This window comes from Cephus cinctus, unplaced genomic scaffold (assembly GCF_000341935.2).
Source record: "Cephus cinctus unplaced genomic scaffold, Ccin1 Ccin1_scaffold0160, whole genome shotgun sequence".
NCBI classification, from domain to species: Eukaryota; Metazoa; Arthropoda; class Insecta; order Hymenoptera; family Cephidae; genus Cephus; species Cephus cinctus.
In genome coordinates, this window is record NW_014332886.1 from 2,202,608 (window position 1) to 2,221,006 (window position 18,399).

The 18,399-nt window shown below is 33.7% G+C and overlaps 5 protein-coding genes across 6 annotated transcripts; 2 read left to right on the forward strand and 3 right to left on the reverse strand.

Moving 5' to 3' along the window:
* Positions 1–414: 414 nt before the first annotated feature.
* On the reverse strand, positions 415–1,535 carry LOC107263608 (putative glutathione-specific gamma-glutamylcyclotransferase 2). The gene is made up of 2 exons (XM_025080938.1): positions 927–1,535; positions 415–705 (listed from the first exon to the last, which is right to left on the reverse strand). The coding sequence occupies exons 1-2, from the start codon at positions 1,078–1,080 to the stop codon at positions 665–667; spliced, it is 195 nt and encodes a 64-aa protein (XP_024936706.1). The 5' UTR covers positions 1,081–1,535; the 3' UTR covers positions 415–664.
* Positions 1,536–1,672: 137 nt separating this feature from the next.
* LOC107263606 (eukaryotic translation initiation factor 2 subunit 1) lies at positions 1,673–3,702 on the forward strand. The gene is made up of 6 exons (XM_015730973.2): positions 1,673–1,824; positions 2,223–2,465; positions 2,573–2,804; positions 2,863–3,095; positions 3,180–3,295; positions 3,366–3,702. The coding sequence occupies exons 2-6, from the start codon at positions 2,228–2,230 to the stop codon at positions 3,549–3,551; spliced, it is 1,005 nt and encodes a 334-aa protein (XP_015586459.1). The 5' UTR covers positions 1,673–1,824; positions 2,223–2,227; the 3' UTR covers positions 3,552–3,702.
* Positions 3,703–3,914: 212 nt separating this feature from the next.
* On the reverse strand, positions 3,915–4,762 carry LOC107263609 (40S ribosomal protein S20). Its single transcript, XM_015730978.2, has 3 exons — positions 4,602–4,762; positions 4,284–4,389; positions 3,915–4,209 (listed from the first exon to the last, which is right to left on the reverse strand). The coding sequence occupies exons 1-3, from the start codon at positions 4,602–4,604 to the stop codon at positions 3,953–3,955; spliced, it is 366 nt and encodes a 121-aa protein (XP_015586464.1). The 5' UTR covers positions 4,605–4,762; the 3' UTR covers positions 3,915–3,952.
* Positions 4,763–5,201: 439 nt separating this feature from the next.
* Positions 5,202–14,350, forward strand: LOC107263746 (sister chromatid cohesion protein PDS5 homolog B). 2 transcript variants are annotated; one of them, XM_015731280.2, is made up of 16 exons: positions 5,202–5,500; positions 6,285–6,439; positions 6,743–6,937; positions 7,069–7,259; positions 7,337–7,544; positions 7,656–8,162; positions 8,245–8,543; positions 8,624–8,966; positions 9,045–9,149; positions 9,224–9,643; positions 9,746–10,340; positions 10,461–10,708; positions 10,774–11,070; positions 11,322–11,357; positions 11,472–11,522; positions 11,622–14,350. In XM_015731280.2, the coding sequence occupies exons 2-16, from the start codon at positions 6,359–6,361 to the stop codon at positions 11,679–11,681; spliced, it is 3,636 nt and encodes a 1,211-aa protein (XP_015586766.1). In that variant the 5' UTR covers positions 5,202–5,500; positions 6,285–6,358; the 3' UTR covers positions 11,682–14,350. The 2 variants fall into 2 exon arrangements, with proteins under 2 accessions (XP_015586766.1, XP_015586768.1); XM_015731282.2 differs by lacking the exon at positions 11,322–11,357 and having other exon boundaries at positions 5,203–5,500.
* A 121-nt stretch (positions 14,351–14,471) lies between these two features.
* On the reverse strand, positions 14,472–18,260 carry LOC107263747 (probable ATP-dependent RNA helicase DDX27). The gene is made up of 13 exons (XM_015731283.2): positions 17,805–18,260; positions 17,462–17,644; positions 17,297–17,387; positions 17,087–17,226; positions 16,711–17,016; positions 16,483–16,610; positions 16,209–16,406; positions 15,999–16,143; positions 15,724–15,905; positions 15,314–15,642; positions 14,950–15,207; positions 14,795–14,876; positions 14,472–14,709 (listed from the first exon to the last, which is right to left on the reverse strand). The coding sequence occupies exons 1-13, from the start codon at positions 17,889–17,891 to the stop codon at positions 14,607–14,609; spliced, it is 2,232 nt and encodes a 743-aa protein (XP_015586769.1). The 5' UTR covers positions 17,892–18,260; the 3' UTR covers positions 14,472–14,606.
* Between the last annotated feature and the right edge of the window lie 139 nt (positions 18,261–18,399).

Sequence of the window (18,399 nt, forward strand, 5' to 3'; positions counted from 1 at the left end):
ATTTTGATATATCTGTGCAACTCTCATTTGTGATTCAAACAGCTGAGAATAATAGGTTAGCAGAATATATTATTGTTCTATTCTGTACTATTCAATAGAGTTTAATAAATTATGAAATTCATGTCTACATTTGCAATTGAACCTAATTCATACAAAAAATCCTTATTTTGATTTATGGTTGTCCAAATATTCATCTACCTCTAATAACTCTCTATCTCTTTCATTTTCTAATTTCATTACAGCTGCCTCCAAGGTAAATAGATGTTCATCATAAACACCTGGAACTACTAGACGCATGGCAGTTGCCAACTTATAAAGATACTCTGTGTTAGGTCCGCTTGGTCCTCTAGATTCGAGAATATGTCTAGCTATCGTATTTATATCCTCTATGCCAGCAAAATTAGGGTTATCTTCACCACCTATATAGATTGTCAAATAGAATGGTGCTTCTTCCAAAGATGTAGATACTGATGGTTCCACAGAGTTCATATGCCAATTTGAAGAAGCAGTAATGTCCTCTCCATCAATGCTTTGCTGAGGATTGCATGGGTGAAACAGAACAGTTTGTCGTCTGTATCCTCCTTTTTCTCGAAAGTCTAAATGATTAACGACATTGTCTATATTTTCTGCAGCTATTTTGTAAGCTACACCCCACACCTCATCATTAGGATTCTTTGATGATAAAAGAGTAACCACTCTTCCTGGCTGAAAAGTAAAAAATATACATAAGCAAGAAGTATTAAAAATATGAGTGCGTTCTTTGTTGATTTTTCAAACACAAATATAAAATATCGTTATCTCATGTTTCTCAATCAATTAAGTAGACTGATTATTCAATCATAAAATATCCATGTATCAGATACAAGTAACATAATTTTGTATATGTGACAGATAAGTTAAATCATCGCGTGTAGATAAGAACGCACCCTTTCTTAAGAAACCCACCCTACTGGGCACTCCTCTGTGATCCGTGCTTTTCTGATAAAATCGTCTCACGTATCCTTTGATATGTCCCACCAATTTCCTTTCATATGGAAAATCGACCTTCCATATGAGAGAGCCATAGCCAAACACCCACATTTTCTTTATAGATTTGTGTTATTTAATTGAATATATCACTTCTGGGCTTTATCCGTGTTAATGTTTAAGCAAGCTTCAAATCCGCAGATCCGTTACGTAGATTAGTAAGAAATATATGAGGTTATTGACTACTCAACGTAAGGAATCGTACAGAATAAATGTCATAGTTACATGATATTAGGAGCTGGTGGTATAGCTCTTACCAATTACGCTTACATTTAATATCATTTTAAAAGTATTCGATGTTTCTTTCATAAACTTATGTTTTATATGTTGAATGGATCCGAAATATCGTAACCAGGAAATGGAAACACGAATTCGTTTGTAGTATGGAAAACAGTATTTATATTCTTTACAGTTATATACACTAATACCAGTTGTTCTTATAGCCCATATTTATAGTTAGTGTTTGAAATGAAGCATATGAATAAAAGGGAGCCACGATGCAGTAAGTCATGTTAATATTTGACGTTTAATTTATTTTTTTTGATGAATTTAGCGGAGTCGATAGAGTTGTTATTGACATCTATTTTTGACATTACACCTAACTTCATTGTTATTCCACGGTGGATACGTTGACGCTGGTTGGGAACCGCTGGTTTCTCTTTCAGAGGCCCGTCTGGATATGAAATCAAGATTGCACATGGATTATTGACATATTTATATAAACTTGCGCTATTCTTCGTCAGTTTTATTAGTGTAAATAATCTTTACATTCATTATTCTAGATAGAGCATTATTCAGGTAAGCATAGATATTAATATTATCAGTTTTTAGAGTTTTCGTATATCTAACCTCCCTGCTAACCTTTCACACCTTGCCAATTAATATATTATAGATAAATTGGATTTTTGCTATATCCTTTACTTTTCCCAAATATATTCAATCTCATAATTCAATTTTCTATTGTAAAAACGTTACTTATGTTTCGATGATGCAACATTTTCTTCTATGGCAAATATATTTTTTAGTATATTTGAAAACTAACTAAATATAAATATTAGTAACTTCTGACAACATTTGTTAATTATATTTCTGATGTACGTATTTCTTTCACATCAACAAAATATAGTCTTGTATAAATGTAAAAGTATTTATAAATATTTGTATATGTTATTATATCATATTAATTATAATTTTAGTCAAGATGGTGCTGTCGTGCCGGTTTTATAAAGAAAAGTACCCTGAGGTGGAAGACGTTGTTATGGTCAATGTCCGTAGTATAGCTGAAATGGGTGCATATGTGCACCTGTTAGAATACAACAATATAGAGGGTATGATTCTGTTGTCAGAATTATCAAGGAGACGTATTCGATCAATCAATAAACTTATCAGAGTGGGTAAAACTGAGCCAGTTGTTGTCATTCGTGTTGACAAGGAAAAAGGTATATTAATAAACTTTATACAATCTCGAATATACTCTTTAAATAAAAATTCAGAGAGTATACCCATAATGTTGTTTGTATTGAACATTATGATTGAATTTATTTAGGCTATATTGATCTGAGTAAACGCAGAGTCTCAGCTGAAGATGTAGAAAAATGCACAGAGCGATATGCAAAGGCTAAAGCTGTTAATTCAATTTTGAGACATGTTGCTGAACTTTTGCATTATGATAGTGATGACCAACTTGAGGAGCTTTATCAAAAGACAGCATGGTATTTTGAGGAAAAATACAAAAAACAGAAGGCATCGGCCTATGATTTTTTTAAACAATCAGTATCGTAAGTATATATTCCAGGTTTGGATTAACAAAAAACTTATTCATTATATTTATCATAGGGACCCTTCAATTCTTGCGGAATGTGGACTTGATGAACACACTAAAGAAGTGTTATTGAATAACATTAAGCGAAAACTCACATCTCAAGCAGTGAAAATAAGAGCTGATGTGGAAGTTGCTTGTTACGGCTACGAAGGAATTGATGCTGTAAAAACTGCTTTAAAAGCGGGTTTGGCCCTTTCTACTGAAGAGCTGCCAATAAAAATCAATTTAATAGCTCCACCACTATATGGTAATATATAACTAGCATATATAATAGCTAAGCATTATAATGATGTATCGAATGGACAATTAAAAATCAAATTTTTATATTTAGTAATGACAACGTCAACGCCGGAAAAGCAAGATGGTTTGAAAGCACTAGATGATGCGATTGAAGTCATACAAAGTAAAATTACATCGTTAGGTGGCGTCTTTAATATTCAAATGGCTGTAAGATGTTTTGTATATTATCTCTGAACAGTTTTGGATAAATTTCAAACAATTTCTTTTATTTGTACAGCCGAAGGTAGTAACAGCTACCGATGAAATCGAATTGGCGAGGCAAATGGAGAGAGCTCAAATGGAGAATGCCGAAGTAGCTGGTGACGATGATGAGGAAGAAGTTGAAGGCATGGGTGACTTCAGTGGAGGTGAAGGTGGTGAGGAAGATGGTAAAGGCGAAAACGAGTCTCCGGAGGAAGATTGAACTTGTGATCAACCAACAAATTACATACTTGTACAACTGATTTTGGTACTTGACTTTGCCCTTGGTCAACGTCATACAACACTGAATAACACCCTCTAGCTTGACATGATGTTACAGAATTTTACAAATAAATTCAATAAACCTCAAAAAAGTTGTAAATTACTGTTTATGTAAACCTTTGATTAAGGCTGCACAATTTATTATTTCCATGGTGATGTAATTGTTTGTTGTTTTATACAATGAAATTGCTGATACTTTGCCTCAAGCAAGGAATAAATTAACTATCTTAAATTATCTACGTAAAGAAATTGGGATTTTTCTTTGAGAATGGTATAGATCAAGGTAAAAAACAGAACAATGCTCTTCAATTTTTGTTAAGTTCTCAATTTTATTAAAACTTTTTATTCATTGGCGATTGTGACCTCAACTTCTACACCAGGTTCAATAGAAATGCTTGTGATTTGCTTCACAATTTCTGATGGAGAATAAAGATCAATGACCCTCTTGTGAATGCGCATCTGGAAGCGATCCCATGTTTTGGAACCTTCACCACAAGGAGTCTTACGAGTGGTGATCCTCAGAATCTTTGTAGGCATGCGCACAGGTCCCTTAACTTTTAGCTTTTGCTTCTTCGCTCCATTGATCAGTTCAGAGCACACTGAAGCAATTAAAAACATAAAAACGATATCAATCGGTAAAATATAATCTGAATAATATTTCGAATATACATACCTTTCTCCAAAGAACGAACATTGCGAGAAGTGAGAGTAATCCTGATACGATGGATAGGAGTTACTTCCTGTCCTGGTTTTTCAGGATTGTCGGTTTTCAAACTCGCCTGCAATAAAATAATACAATTATATTAATTTACTGCGAATGATAGTTGTAATCGGCTAAGGTCTTATTAAAGTAATTTATGATGTGTCACAGCGTCGCGTCCATTAACACAACCTAAAAGCCTACACATTTTTCTAATTATGTCAAGTCTTTTTCTTTTAAATTACGAAAAAGTAAATTTTAGTTAAATTACATACACAAACAATTATTTACCATTATAAGTTCCTTTTCCTGGTCGAGATGATCGAGTTACAATTGGAAAAAACTGATCAGCGCTGAACCAGCTCACGTACTCGCTGCACGTGTCCAAAGAGAAGGAAATTTCAATAGACTTGAAGTCGAAGCAACACTGAGCAACACCTTCGACCCCAACTTACCTAACTTCCGGCGACACTATCCCACGAACAGAGCACCGCCGGTCCAAACTTATAGTCGTATCGCCTTCACTCTGAAAAATTGGTCTTATCAATATATCTGTGCTTCATTTGATTAATAATTTGATATAATAAATATTTTATGAAGTCTTTGAGAACTGTTACAATTAATTGTAATATCAATAATTTATTAGTTTAAAGGAAAAATGCGCCGTTTACATCGGCTACTGACATCAAGATTGTCTGTTGACAAAACTTATTAATTATCTACTTCTGAGATGATTTGACAATTAAGTAATATTTATTACAATTTACTTTAGTTTTTAAATTACATTAACGTTTTTATCTCTGTTTATAGTATGTCATGAAATGATTGTATTGCTCATTTCGCATATAGAAAATGAGGACATTTTTATGAACGCTTCCTTCAAACGTGGCTATGCGTAGCCAACTTCAAAGTGTCGAATTGCGCTGTCGCGTCCTTTGACACGGTTAACCGTTTGTAGGACCAGTTTTATCACTTTTTGGTGAGGTTTTAACCGTTTTACCATGCAAAGAGTTTGCGGGAAATCGCGAAAATTATGACGAAATCGCCGTATTTATGTCTAGTGGTGAGGAGTTCTCGAAAAGTGCAGTTCGTGTGATAAACTAAGGCAGTGTCGTGTGCCTCGACAGATATATTTGCTTTATTGATATTTTGAGTGTCATAGGCCTTACGGTGTCTATGCATATCCTGAGGTAATACTTTTCTCTTAATATATGCGCCGTATTATTTTTATTAAGCGATATAAGATCACGGAATAGCAATGCTTTTCAACGTGAATTTCAGAAATTATTATTGTTTACGTTAGGTGTTGCATACGTGCACAACCACTAGACATAACCTTTCAGCTTCTTACATTTCGTAATGATGCATCCTTTGCTAGGTATGCAATATAATTGAAGTTAAGCGTTATTGCTACCACCACTTTTATCTGTATATAGGAAACTCCGTGTTCATATTCTCCATAGGTTTTTTTTTTATTAGAGCTTTTTATAGAGTTTTAACGAATTTTAAAAATCCCTATGTAATAGAACCAATATTTTTCATATAAACATTTATAGTCCCCCATTATGTTTAATTAATCAACTTATTATGTGGTGGATAAAGTGACCTAATATCTCTTTGTGTTTAAAGTAATGTTCATTTAATATCTGTATTCAAATTTGATTCCAATATTAAAAAATTAATATATTTAGCATTAAGAAAGTAGATGAACGTGGTAGATATTTCAAATAACTACTTACAAAAAAAAGTTTTTTAATAGTAAAATCATATGTAACGTTTATAGAAAGCTTTTAATATAATTTTATTATTGGTATATAATGATTCTGCACAATTGATTATTCAAATTTTTGTAGAAAAATGTTTATTTTTTATTGAATGAATTATTAATGTTTCTGTAATTCTATGTTCAAGCGAAGAAGTGTAAATTATCTAAATTAATATTTTAATTCACTCTGTGCCTTTAATCTGTTACAGAGTTTGGACGGTATTCTAAGCCAATTCTGTGATAAACAGTTTCGCAAATCTACCTGGATCATTCAGCTGACACCATGTCAGAAATAGTGTACCCTCAAGGGTGCAGATCTGTTACAGAAGATCTTGGTCCAGATGAATTAATCAGAAGACTCAAGGTATTTGAATGTATTCTAAACTATTTTTCACCTTTTTCTTCCTTCAAATTCTTAGAGTTTTATTCATATTGTTGAGTATAATAATATATAAATAAGTAAGTTTTACCATGTAAAAAAATGCTTGATTGCATTTCTCATTTGCCAATAATCGTATATCTGAATCCAAACGATTTCTGTCTTAGATTGATTCCATATTATGCATTTTTCTCAAATTAATTTACAAGTAAATGGTTTTGTTAATAAGCAGTTGACTAGTATAATATATATAAATGTTTATATTATGTGTAACTATTTGACATATAGACTCTTGCACACACATTGCAAGCAATGGGCCAAGATGAGGGAATGTACCAACAGTACATTCCTTTAGCTTTACATTTGGCTGAAGAACATTTTCTGATGCACCAAAGTAAAGATGTACAGCTACTTATTGCATGTTGCATAGCTGATGTTCTAAGGGTCTATGCTCCAGAAGCTCCATATAAAGATGCTGATCAGGTAATTACTAATACTGTGTATTTTTACGAAAATTGGTATAAATCAGTAGCCGTTGAACTTACTATTAGGCTAATATTCATCATGATATACTTTCAATACAGTTTTACTGAAGCTTTATTAATACTTCGCAGGTGAAAACAATATTTTTGTTTCTAATCAAACAATTGGCTGGTTTAAAAGATCCCAAGGACCCTGCATTTAAAAGATACTTCTATCTCCTTGAGAATTTGGCGTATGTCAAATCCTTCAATATGTGTTTTGAACTTGAGGACTGCCAAGAGATTTTCTGCGCATTATTTTCTCTAATGTTTAAAATCGTCAAGTGAGTATACGATAATCTTTGAAATTTGTAGGAGTATATCTACATAACTGTATCGTCGTGTAATATAACTGTTTTAGTGATGAGCACTCTGGAAAAGTTAAAAGTTTCATGTTAGATGTTCTTTGCCCATTGATTACCGAGTCGGATATCGTCAGTAATGAACTGTTGGATATTATTCTGATGAATATTGTAGAACCGAACAAGACACAGAAAAAGAATGCGTATCTTCTCGCTAAGGAACTCGTAATAAAATGTAGCGATACTTTAGAGCCTTACATTCAAGCGGTGAGTGGTTGACAAAAGTTAATTATACTAATTAATTGTTAAAACTTAGTGTATACAGTTTCCTATATTCTGCTCTAAAATATTTAATAAGACCTATTGTTTTCCTAACAGTTCTTCAATCATGTCCTAATCCTGGGCAAAGAGGAAAAAGGTTTACAGATCTGCAAAAAGGTCTACGACTTAATTTACGAGCTGAATCACATCTGTCCGAGCGTTTTGCTCTCCGTCCTTCCGCAATTAGAATGTAAATTGAAATCCTCTTTGGAGAATGAACGATTGGGTGCCGTTGCTCTGCTTGCTCGAATGTTTTCTGAAAAAGGTTCACAATTAGCCATTCAGCATACCCAGCTTTGGCGAGCATTTTTGGGGAGGTTTAATGACATCAGTGTCTCCATTCGTATAAAATGTGTGCAGTATTCGATGCACTTTTTATTAAATCATCCTGAATTAAGAAAAGACATTACAGACACATTAAAGTTGAGACAACACGACGCTGACGAGAGTGTGCGATATGAAGTTGTTATGGCTATTGTCACAACTGCCAGAAGAGACTTTGAAGTTGTTTCTGACAGTGAAGACTTATTGGAGTTTGTTAAAGAAAGAACATTGGACAAGAAGGTGAGAATCTAGGCTATTGAAAAAAAAATCCTTCAGTATAGAAATTATACATAATATTTACTACTATTAATTCCATTTACAGTTCAAGATCAGAAAAGAAGCCATGGCTGGTCTTGCTATGATTTATAAAAAGCATTTAAATGATGCGGATGTGCCCCAGGCTACAAAGAAAGCCGTCACTTGGATAAAAGATAAGATCTTACATGGATATTATATGGCTGGTATGGAAGACAGATTGTTGGTTGAAAGATTACTGAATACATGTTTGGTACCGTACCAATTACCAGCCGAAGAGAGAATGAAAAAGTTGTACCATTTATTGGGTACCATTGATGATCACGCATCAAAAGCATTTGTAGAACTTCAGAAACATCAGCTTGCGTTAGTGTTTAATTGATAATTAATATAATTTTCTGTATAAAATATCATACATCTTTTTTATTACGTATCGAATTTCGTAGTGTGCGGAGAGCCGTCGTAGAATGGCTAGAAATTGTGAAGAAGCCAGATGCCCAGAGTGAATTGATGTCAAAAATCTTACAAATATCACGATTTCTGCCAGATCCTATGAAAGTGCAGGAATTTTTACAAAAATTCAGTGTCCACATGAAAAAAGAACCATCTTTATTGCAAGGAATGGAAACGATCGTACAACCAACTGTATCTTGCAAAGAATGCGCAGATACGATCAGTTTTGTTCTTAAAAAGTTAGGTCAACCTGTTATGACGAATCTCTACTATAATACAATCAAGATGCTTCTTGAAAGAGTGAGTTCTGTCATGATTGATGAGGAAGCCATCAGAGTGAGTATACAATAATTGTATTAAGAATTCATTGATAATGTGTCCAATGTCAATAATGTTACAATTGTCTCTGTATAGGTATTAATTGGATACGTGTTAGACTGCTTAAAGGGTGGTAACGTTATAGAAGAGGTCGGTTTAAATCCAAACAACGCTGGTGAGAAGGGTTTGAGATTACTTGTGGTAAGTAGTACAATATTTGAGTAATTCTGAAATTAGTAGATAAAAAATATAATTATTGTTCGCATTTTTCACAGATGCTATCATTCGTATTTGGTCCACACTTTCTTCATGATGATATTTTAATGCAACTTGTTCATTTGCTTGAACTCGAGGATGAAATGGTAGGACCATTGGTCCTTTCTATCTTCACATTTCTCGGAAAGTACAAACCGCTTTGTGAAGTGGCACCTGACATAATGAACCTGATGGTACCAATATGTAAGAACTTTGCTGAGACTGGCACACCGAAACAAGCGAAACAGGCAATCAGATGTTTGTTCGTAAACATGACGAACATTCATGACACTATATTCCCGGAAATTATTGAGAGGATTAAAAACACATTAACGCCTACGTCAGAGTATTATAGAACATCGATCGTAACGCTAGGGCACATTGCCTACAATTTGCCGGACAAATATCAGATACAAATCAAGAACATGGTGTCGAGAAAAGTACGTAAATTAATCATGATTTTATATTTTTTGAGAGTGACAGCAATGTTGATGAATAAATTTTGTTTTATATTATTTATCGACACTTGGTCTTATTTACAGATAGTCAAAGAGTTACTGGTTAAAGAGAACAGTGAGCAAACTGCTGACGCTATTGAAGGTGATTGGTGCCGCGAAGATCAGCTTCCCGAGGAAACCCGTTGTCGTTTAGAAGGACTTAAGTGTATGGCAAGGTGGCTGCTGGGTCTAAAAACTGATGTACTGTCTGCACAGAAGACATTTAGAATGCTGAATGCTTTTGTAGTGAATAAAGGCGATCTTTTGCAACAAGGACGATTGAGCAGAGCCGAGATGAGCTGGTTGCGTTTGCAAGCCGGCTGCTCTATGCTCAAGATTTGCGAACAGAAAGGCGTTGGAGATCAGTTCACAGCTGAACAATTTTACAACTTATCACAGCTTATGGTGGACGACGTTCCTCAAGTTAGAGAAGCATTTGGAAGCAAATTACACAAAGGCCTTGGCAGGGGAATACCAAACAAGTGTCTGCCATTAGATTTCATGGGGTACTATGCTCTTGCTGGTAAAGAACAAGATAAGAGGTTGAAATGCGTTCTAAAAACATATATGCAGACCGATATTAACAAGAGGAGGGATTACGTAAAGACGTTGTCACTAGGAACCGTGGAACGGGCTATGGGTACGTGTCATAAGTATTTCAATTATAGCTAAGTCATTGTAAGATCCATTATATTTAATAATAACAACAACAACAACGCCAACAATAACAAAAACAATTATAATAATTTTTTGTATACAGGTCAACTGCCTCACATTCTGCCAGACTACATGCTAGTATTTGCTGTTCCAATTCTGGCTCATGATCTAGAATTTACAAGTCATATGGACATTAGTCAGCTGAAAGTGATTCAGCAATGCCTGTGGTTCATTTTGGAGCCGCTGATAACCAAAAATGAGTACTACTGTTATGGATTTTATAAAAACCTTGTTGAGCGAATGAAGAGCCACAAGGATGCGCTAAAACCTGAAGATGATAGCATGAATTATGTGAGTACCAAAATTAAATTCGTTCACTTTTATAAAGTTTATCTAATATTTCGTTTCACCGATAGAAATTGTGGGCAGTCTGCGATCTCGCGATGAACGTTATCTTCACCAAAACGACCAACTTTGACCTTAAAGAGTTTCCCAGTGAAACGCGAATTCCTACAATGTACTTCAAGCGTGCTGACGAGTTACTGGCTAACACGAAAAACTATTTACCAGCCGAAATGCAGGTCAATATGTCCAGTCCTAAAGGTCGAGGAACTCTGCACAATGCGCACACAGTTAACGACAGACCTCAACGCAGAGCTAAGGCCAAACAACAGAAGGAAGTAGGCATCGGACCGAATGAGACTGATGCAAGGGTAAGAAGTTATTCATAATTATTTTAATAATTTCAATATTAAATCGACATATCGTTGTTTGTATAATCTCTTCCTATTTTATCTTTAACGAGATTCTCCTTATATGGACAACTGATATTTAGATTTTATCCCAAGCTAAGCGATTTCTAAATCGATAATATAAATTCATAAATCGGCTATCATCTTTCATTCTTATACAGAAATATTCCAAAATAGACCCTTTGTAAGCAATTTATTAATATCGTTTCAAGCTGCAAATTGGAGAAATGGAATGTATTGATGCACAGGTAATATTTCGAAAATTCGATATCGTATCATATCGTATACAATTCATATAAAACTGCATTGTTATCACGTGTGTCTCATGTTTAATGTTGTGCAACATCTTTCATTCATTACAGCCCGCGGAAGCATCCGAGACCAGGATTCAGTTGCCCGGTTTAGAAGAAGAGGTATGAGAAATCAAAACTTATTCAATTTTTTAATATTACAGAGAAAATCCACGTGTCAATGGACAAATTCCTTAACACAACATGATTTTACATTTTCAGATCGAGGAACCACCGGCAAAGAGGGCACTAAGGGAGTCGGACAAAATAAATGTTAAGTGAATGGACCGTAATGATCGGTGGCTGCAGGGGCTCGGGTTCTTGGGTGGGGGGACTTAAGGGGTGCGATGATACTATGAGAAGCATTAAAAAAAAAACCTAAAAACCTAAAAACATTTTACAAATTAGAAAACAGAATATTTTGGTTATAAACAACAATTGATATACCTAAGTCGTTTGCGTATGTCTAGGAGTTAAGCTGTTAAGGCTATGGAACGCTCACTTCGAATCGTCAATGCGTGCCAGCCGAGTGGTTTTATCAAATTTCATAAATACCGAAGCACTGTAAAATTTAAACTGTCTTTTATGACTGCCTAAACAGTGTAGTCTTTTGGATGTTCGTACTCCTGAATTGACAGTGTATATTATAATGGCACTTTACGCGGAGCCTTTTTTAAATTCTTACGCAGGCTCGCATTAACGAAAAACAGTGAGTGTATCATTGCGTCAACTTTCTAAGTTAGGTGTCTTCATGATGGAAGTTCTACATATAAATGTTTTTCTTTCTGTTTTTAACGAATTGGTTTATCGTACTCCAAATATAATGCCCTCTGACATTTGTCATATTGTTTCCTGATACTGTTAAATCTGTAAATGAAAAATTTTAGCAATGAATGGACAATTTATGACATTGACAACACACATATTAATCTCTTTTTTTTTTATAGAGATATTGACTGGTATCTACTTATTCGTGTCAAAAGGATTACTCGGTACTCGATCAAAATTTTTTAAATAATATACTGCTCTAATAATTCAGAAATCATTCGAGAAAGAGTACTGGTGTTAAACAAGACTTATTTTCAATTACTTATATTTTCTGATATCTTTGAGCTATGGAAACAAAATGACTATGTTAGATTCCCATAACTATACATTACATTTTCATTAAAGCGTGTGTGCGAATTGGCTCGGTATTCCAAAATTGTTTGTTTTCTAATTATTATTAGTCGATTTTACTTTAATCGTATAAAGTGCATCGCTATTTAAATACTTTGGCAGTAGTACAGCAACATATGTATGTCTGTTCTGTTCATTGTCAACTTCAGAATATTGCCAGTTGGATTTCCATTTTAGTATAAACTAATCTAACTGCGTCTTTGAATATAAATTTTTGGTAAATTCCAAAAACTTACAATTCTCACATCATAAATAGTATCAGTTATATCATTTTACTTATTAATATCATTGAATAATTATTGAATAATAAAGACATACACATTGTTGTACAGTAGCCGTTTTATAATTAGTATTACTAAGCATTTTTTTTCCGTTTCATTTGGATCATATATTGATATATCTGATAAAATTTTCATTCATTAGCGTTCATCGCTTGCCTTTTTGTCTCAATAAGATTGAACATCCATACAATAGGTATCGACATTACTGCTAGGATTAAGTGATGCGAAAGTTCTTATCTTTGTATCCAGTGGTGATCGCATGTCAAGAAGTAATAATTTCCTTGACATATTTTTGAAGATGTTTCAGGTGAACGAACCGGGATTGACATTCCTGGAATTTTTATAATTTGATATGATTTCGAATCCTAAAATCACTGGCTATGATAAGTTAGGTGAATCTGCCATCGATTGTTTATTCTGATTTAAAAAGAGATTTCGATTATTCTCTCTGTAGCATTTGACGAGAGTGTATTCTTTCTCTTTCTCTACTTCTAACTTTCTCTCTCTCTCTCTCTTTTTCTGAGTATCTGTCGATGCTATTTACGCAAACTTTACGTTTTCGTATTTTCCCTCGACTCGCTGACCGAACATCATTGATTTCGACGATGTAAATAGTATAATAACTATCGGCAAACTCAATCCTTTCTGTAGTAATTATGATAATGTTCTGGTTAAAGATATACCGAATATGGAATATGCATAGCACTTGTTTTTTTGCGATGGTATTACGTGAAATTTTCGGTTTAAACATTGAAAGTTATCTTTATTTAACGTAGTAAAGAAGGTCAATCCAAAGTTAATCGGTATCTTTTTATCCCTTTGATTATTCGCATACGAAGGAAATTATTAAATACGAAGGGAACGAGTTTCCGTGTAATCTGAAAAAAAGCTTCACAGGGGCCTAGTTCTTACAAAGTTCTTTTTTTGTGGTATCGTAACATTATAATTATCATTATTATTATTATTACTATGTATTGAATAATGTTAAATTTATAAGACGAATGAGAGAACAGCGAATGAGGTAGGTTGTGAATGGCGATGGTTGATTGAGATTATTATATAGATAACATTAAAGATATGGAGCTATTGCTTCTTCACTGAAATTGCAAATACATAAGTGCTTGACGAGTGAAAAAATATAATATTGTAATAGAAATTTCTTTCTTTCTTCAATGATATCACATTTAAAGGCGTTAATTGTCGTTTCTTTGATTAATTCCATTCGTGTGCATCAGTGTTATAGAGTTCATCAAATAGTACAGTATTTTTTGCACGCTATTGCTCGATTCCATTACTTTGAATTCTAAGTGGTTGTTGAATTTGTCATCGTTCTTGAAATGTGCTGTAATTTCTCTGAGAAAGCTATAGACCACTGAGTATAAATATTCTGAATGAGAAAAACAGATTTAAATAGTCAGTGCTATCCATCTGTCAGTCTGTGACGTAAGTGAAGTATTGTATTGGTTCTATAATAAAACAAATCAATTGAAATGGCATATTTAACAGTAGTATTAGGTTGTTTGTATGTCGGAATAATTCTATTATTAAGAACAATATTCTTTTACGATTGTAGTGATACGATTCATTTTATAACGATATAAAACGGTAGTAATTATCAATTTGTAAATATTCTTTATTCATTCATACTATTTAGAACTTGAAAAGATTATTATTAACGAAGTGACTTTTGTGCAAAATGAACAAAAAGTATTCGATATACATTTTTATTACTTTTTATTGTTACATTTTAACGTTTCTTGAAAGTTCCACCTCTACGTCCTTTATTTTTGGGTGCCTTTGACTTGCCAAATAATTTAGTTTTGGGTCTTGGTTTTCTTTTGTCGTTTGCTCTGAAAACAATGACGTTATAATGTAACAGTCGGTAAATTAAATGAATAATTTCTATAAACGTATTAATGTACAAAATATGCTTACTCGTAACGCATCTTTTTAACGCCCCTCTTACTGGTATCGGTTAAGTCCTGGGCAAATGAAGATTTCGATCTTTTTGATGATACTGAAAAATTTCAATTATTATTGTATTAATATATAGGGAGCAACGAAACTCATAATTTAAATGATCAACTAACCCTTCTTGGACGCGCCACGAACATCGTCGTCTAAGACTGTTCGGATTTTCTTTAATTTATTTTTCTTCTTAGCAAGTCTTGCTTGGTATGCAGCAACTTTTTCCATTTCTTTATTTACTCTGTCTTCTGCTGTTTCTTTCTTAGGTCCTTTTTTCTTGTCTCTCCTTGTCTTCTCCTCCACAATGTTAGATGCCATTTTATTTTTTTTGTCTTTATTCCCTTTATTCTTCGGCTGTTTCTCCGTTAACGTCAATCTGTCTGCAAATATAAATATTTATAAGTTTAAAAAAATTATGGTGAACATATTTTCTATATAGGTAGTCAAAAAAAGAAATTATTGGCACTTTTAACATGCGCTACATACTTTTTTCTTCTTTTCTTTCCTTAGTACTCTGGAACCAGCTCCTCTCATTCTTAGTGTCATCTTCTTTAAGTAACCGTTCAACCCTGTTTGCTTGGTTTTCTATCTTAGCTAATTCCTTCTCATTGCTCTCTTCCTGAAGAATTCTTTCCACGTCTGTCTCAAGTGAGCGAAGTTTCTTATTATATTTTTCGATAATATCTGGTGGTATAATTCTATTTTTTACTGGATTTCTAGCTTGCTTGATAACTTCTTTTACCAAATGTCGTTCCTGTTCTCCTGCTAACGACACTGAAACGCCTGCACGACCTGCGCGAGCAGTTCTCCCAACTCTAAAGGGGAAAGCAGAAATAACTTAATTTGTTAAATAATATTTGCGACGTAATAAATCTCAAGACATACAAAGTTTTTACCTGTGAATGTAATGTTGAATAGTAGCAGGCATTACAAAATTAATTACTGTTTTCACACCACTGATATCCAAACCTCGAGCAGCAACGTCAGTAGCTAGTAATACATCAATCTCTTCGTCTTTGAATTTTCTAAGATTTTCTAGACGCTGAGGCTGTGTCAAATTACCATGAAGTTCTCCCACCTAAAGGATTAGTAATTATAGTGTACAATAACAAATTGCTACACGTTTCATTTCAGCATATCATTTTCATATTGAATCTATAATTCTGCATACCTTCACACCTAATAAGCCTAGAAGGATATGAAGTCTATGAGCTTGTTTTTTAGTTTGTACGAACACCATGGCATGGTCATGAAAAGTTCTACAAATAAGAGCAGCTAGAATTGCCTCCCGATCTCCCTCTCTATCACTTCGAATTCTATAAATCAAGAAAGAAAATTGTTATCTATAAATGTGTATATTTTACTGAAATCAAATACTTACCGAACGAATTCTTGTCTTAAATTAAAAGCCACATCTTGGTTACTGTCGACAAATACTTTCACTGGTTTATCCAGAGATACTGCAGCCAAATCTTTTACTTCTTCCGTCATAGTAGCAGAGAACAAAATGGTCTGTCTAGTCCTTGCGCACTGCTTCACAATGTGCTTCATTTGCTCAGCAAAGTACTCATCCAACATCCTAAAATGTGTTCAATTATACCTGTATATTCTGCGTGTTATAGTATTTGGTTTTAAAAGAACAAAGACTGTCATACCTATCCGCTTCGTCCAAAATGAGAACTTCAATACTATTTAATGAAAATGTTGGTGTATTTGCCAAGTGATCTATCAATCTTCCTGGCGTGGCTATGACAATATCTGGATTTTTTCTTAATACGGTTTCCTACAGAAGTCATATAATTGATTTTCAAATTGAAGAATAAGAATTTTACATGTCTCTAAGTTATTCACTTTGCGATCCTCCTTATTGAAACAGAACTTACTTGTATTTTTACATCCAGACCACCAACTGATAGACCTATTTCAATAGTGGTGAACTGCGCTAATTGCTTAGTGACTTGGTATACTTGTACACCCAATTCTCTTGTCGGTACGAGAACTAATACCCGCGAAATTGCAGCGCCTTCCAATGGTCTGTATAATAATCTTTCTAAAGTAGGAAGCATGTACGCAGCAGTTTTACCCGTTCCAGTTGCAGCACAGCCGCAGATATCACGTCCCATTAAGGCAACAGGTATCGTGGCAGCTTGAATTGGAGTTGGATGAACAAAATTCATTGCTCCGATTGCCTTAAAAAAAATGATTGTACAGGATATCATTTACAAGAGTTACAATGTATCAATGTAATTTTAACGATACCTTTAATAATGGTCGGGATAAATTCATTTGATAGAAAGAGGCATAATCGTCATATTCTGCACATTCCTCGAAATCCATTAACTCCTCTTCTTTTTCTAAATTTCTTCGTTTACCTTTCCTTTCCTTTGTCTTAAAGATATCTGGTATAATAAAAATTTGTAAAGATCATTTCAGTTATAGCTAGATAATCTTTTTCATAAGAATGATTACCTTTTTTCAACTCATCATCGGAAAGGTCTAAGGGGTCCTCCTCCTTTACAAATTCATCTTCTAGCTTAATAGGATCCTCTACAGATCCATTCTAATGAAATGAATCAATAATTTAACATCACTATAATTAGTTTCTAACAAATAGATGTTTATATTTTTCTATACCTGTTCACCATGTTCAAGCCTTATTTTTTTAATTTTATCATCAAGTTTTGTTTTTGCTTTCCTCTTGATATACTTGCTCAAATCATTCCATGTATCTTGATTATATTGCGAGGCATCACTCACAAATTGGAAGTTGCTTTCAAAATCCTTTTTCTCCTGTTTCTTCTGTTTCCGTGGTTGAAACTGAATACATAAAAATATTATAACAATTCAGCCTTATAATAATTTATTAGAAAAAATGTCTAGGTATAGTTTACTGTATTATATTGTTTACAACATATAACCAAAAGAATATTTAACAATGTTCAAATAAGACTACAAGCTTAGAATAATTGTAACTAACATCGTCTTCCTCATCAGAAATATCTGAAAAGTTTTGAACTTCTTCATCTTCTTCAATAGTTTTTATTAAATCACAACCATTTGCCATTTTGTAATAGATTAATGTTCACTAATTAACAATAACACAATTCTTTTAGGTTACAACAACTGCTCATAATTCAACCATGTGCGTATGTTAAAAGACATGACAGGTTTACATTGAAATTCTGCATTATCCTGTTTTAAAAATTGATGATATCCGTTCAAAGCAGATGTCATCAAATATTTCTGTTTGCTAATCGTATAAGAAAAGCACATTATAGGATGTGATTGGATGTTGAGGATCATTATTCTTCCTCAGTTAGGATCCAATCATACACATCAAACCCGCGTTAAAACGCGGACTATCGACCAATGGTATAACACGTGCAGAGCAATTCACATTGTGTTATTAGTAGGTATTTGCGTTAAAACGTGCGTTTAGCGAGTGTACTGGGCCTTTAATAGGTTTTTTCTCGTTACCTAGATTTTCAGCACTTTTCAAATAGTGCAAATCCTTATTGGATAATACTTTTAAGTAACCAATGATAACTTGTCCATTTTTGAAAAGCGCACAA

Coding starts and splice junctions, on each gene's coding strand:
- LOC107263608 (XM_025080938.1), bottom strand. CDS start 1,080: ATGTGGGTGTTTGGCTATGGCTCTCTCATATGGAAGGTCGATTTTCCA. Junction 706..926: donor GGTGGGTTTCTTAAGAAAGG/GTGCGTTCTTAT, acceptor TTTACTTTTCAG/CCAGGAAGAGTGGTTACTCT.
- LOC107263606 (XM_015730973.2), top strand. CDS start 2,228: ATGGTGCTGTCGTGCCGGTTTTATAAAGAAAAGTACCCTGAGGTGGAA. Junction 2,466..2,572: donor TCGTGTTGACAAGGAAAAAG/GTATATTAATAA, acceptor GAATTTATTTAG/GCTATATTGATCTGAGTAAA. Junction 2,805..2,862: donor TTTTTTAAACAATCAGTATC/GTAAGTATATAT, acceptor TATTTATCATAG/GGACCCTTCAATTCTTGCGG.
- LOC107263609 (XM_015730978.2), bottom strand. Junction 4,210..4,283: donor TGTTCGTTCTTTGGAGAAAG/GTATGTATATTC, acceptor TAATTGCTTCAG/TGTGCTCTGAACTGATCAAT.
- LOC107263746 (XM_015731280.2), top strand. CDS start 6,359: ATGTCAGAAATAGTGTACCCTCAAGGGTGCAGATCTGTTACAGAAGAT. Junction 6,938..7,068: donor CATATAAAGATGCTGATCAG/GTAATTACTAAT, acceptor AATACTTCGCAG/GTGAAAACAATATTTTTGTT. Junction 8,544..8,623: donor CTTCAGAAACATCAGCTTGC/GTTAGTGTTTAA, acceptor CGAATTTCGTAG/TGTGCGGAGAGCCGTCGTAG.
- LOC107263747 (XM_015731283.2), bottom strand. CDS start 17,891: ATGGCAAATGGTTGTGATTTAATAAAAACTATTGAAGAAGATGAAGAA. Junction 17,645..17,804: donor TTTCTGATGAGGAAGACGAT/GTTAGTTACAAT, acceptor TTATGTATTCAG/TTTCAACCACGGAAACAGAA. Junction 15,643..15,723: donor ATTCAACATTACATTCACAG/GTAAAAACTTTG, acceptor TTTCCCCTTTAG/AGTTGGGAGAACTGCTCGCG.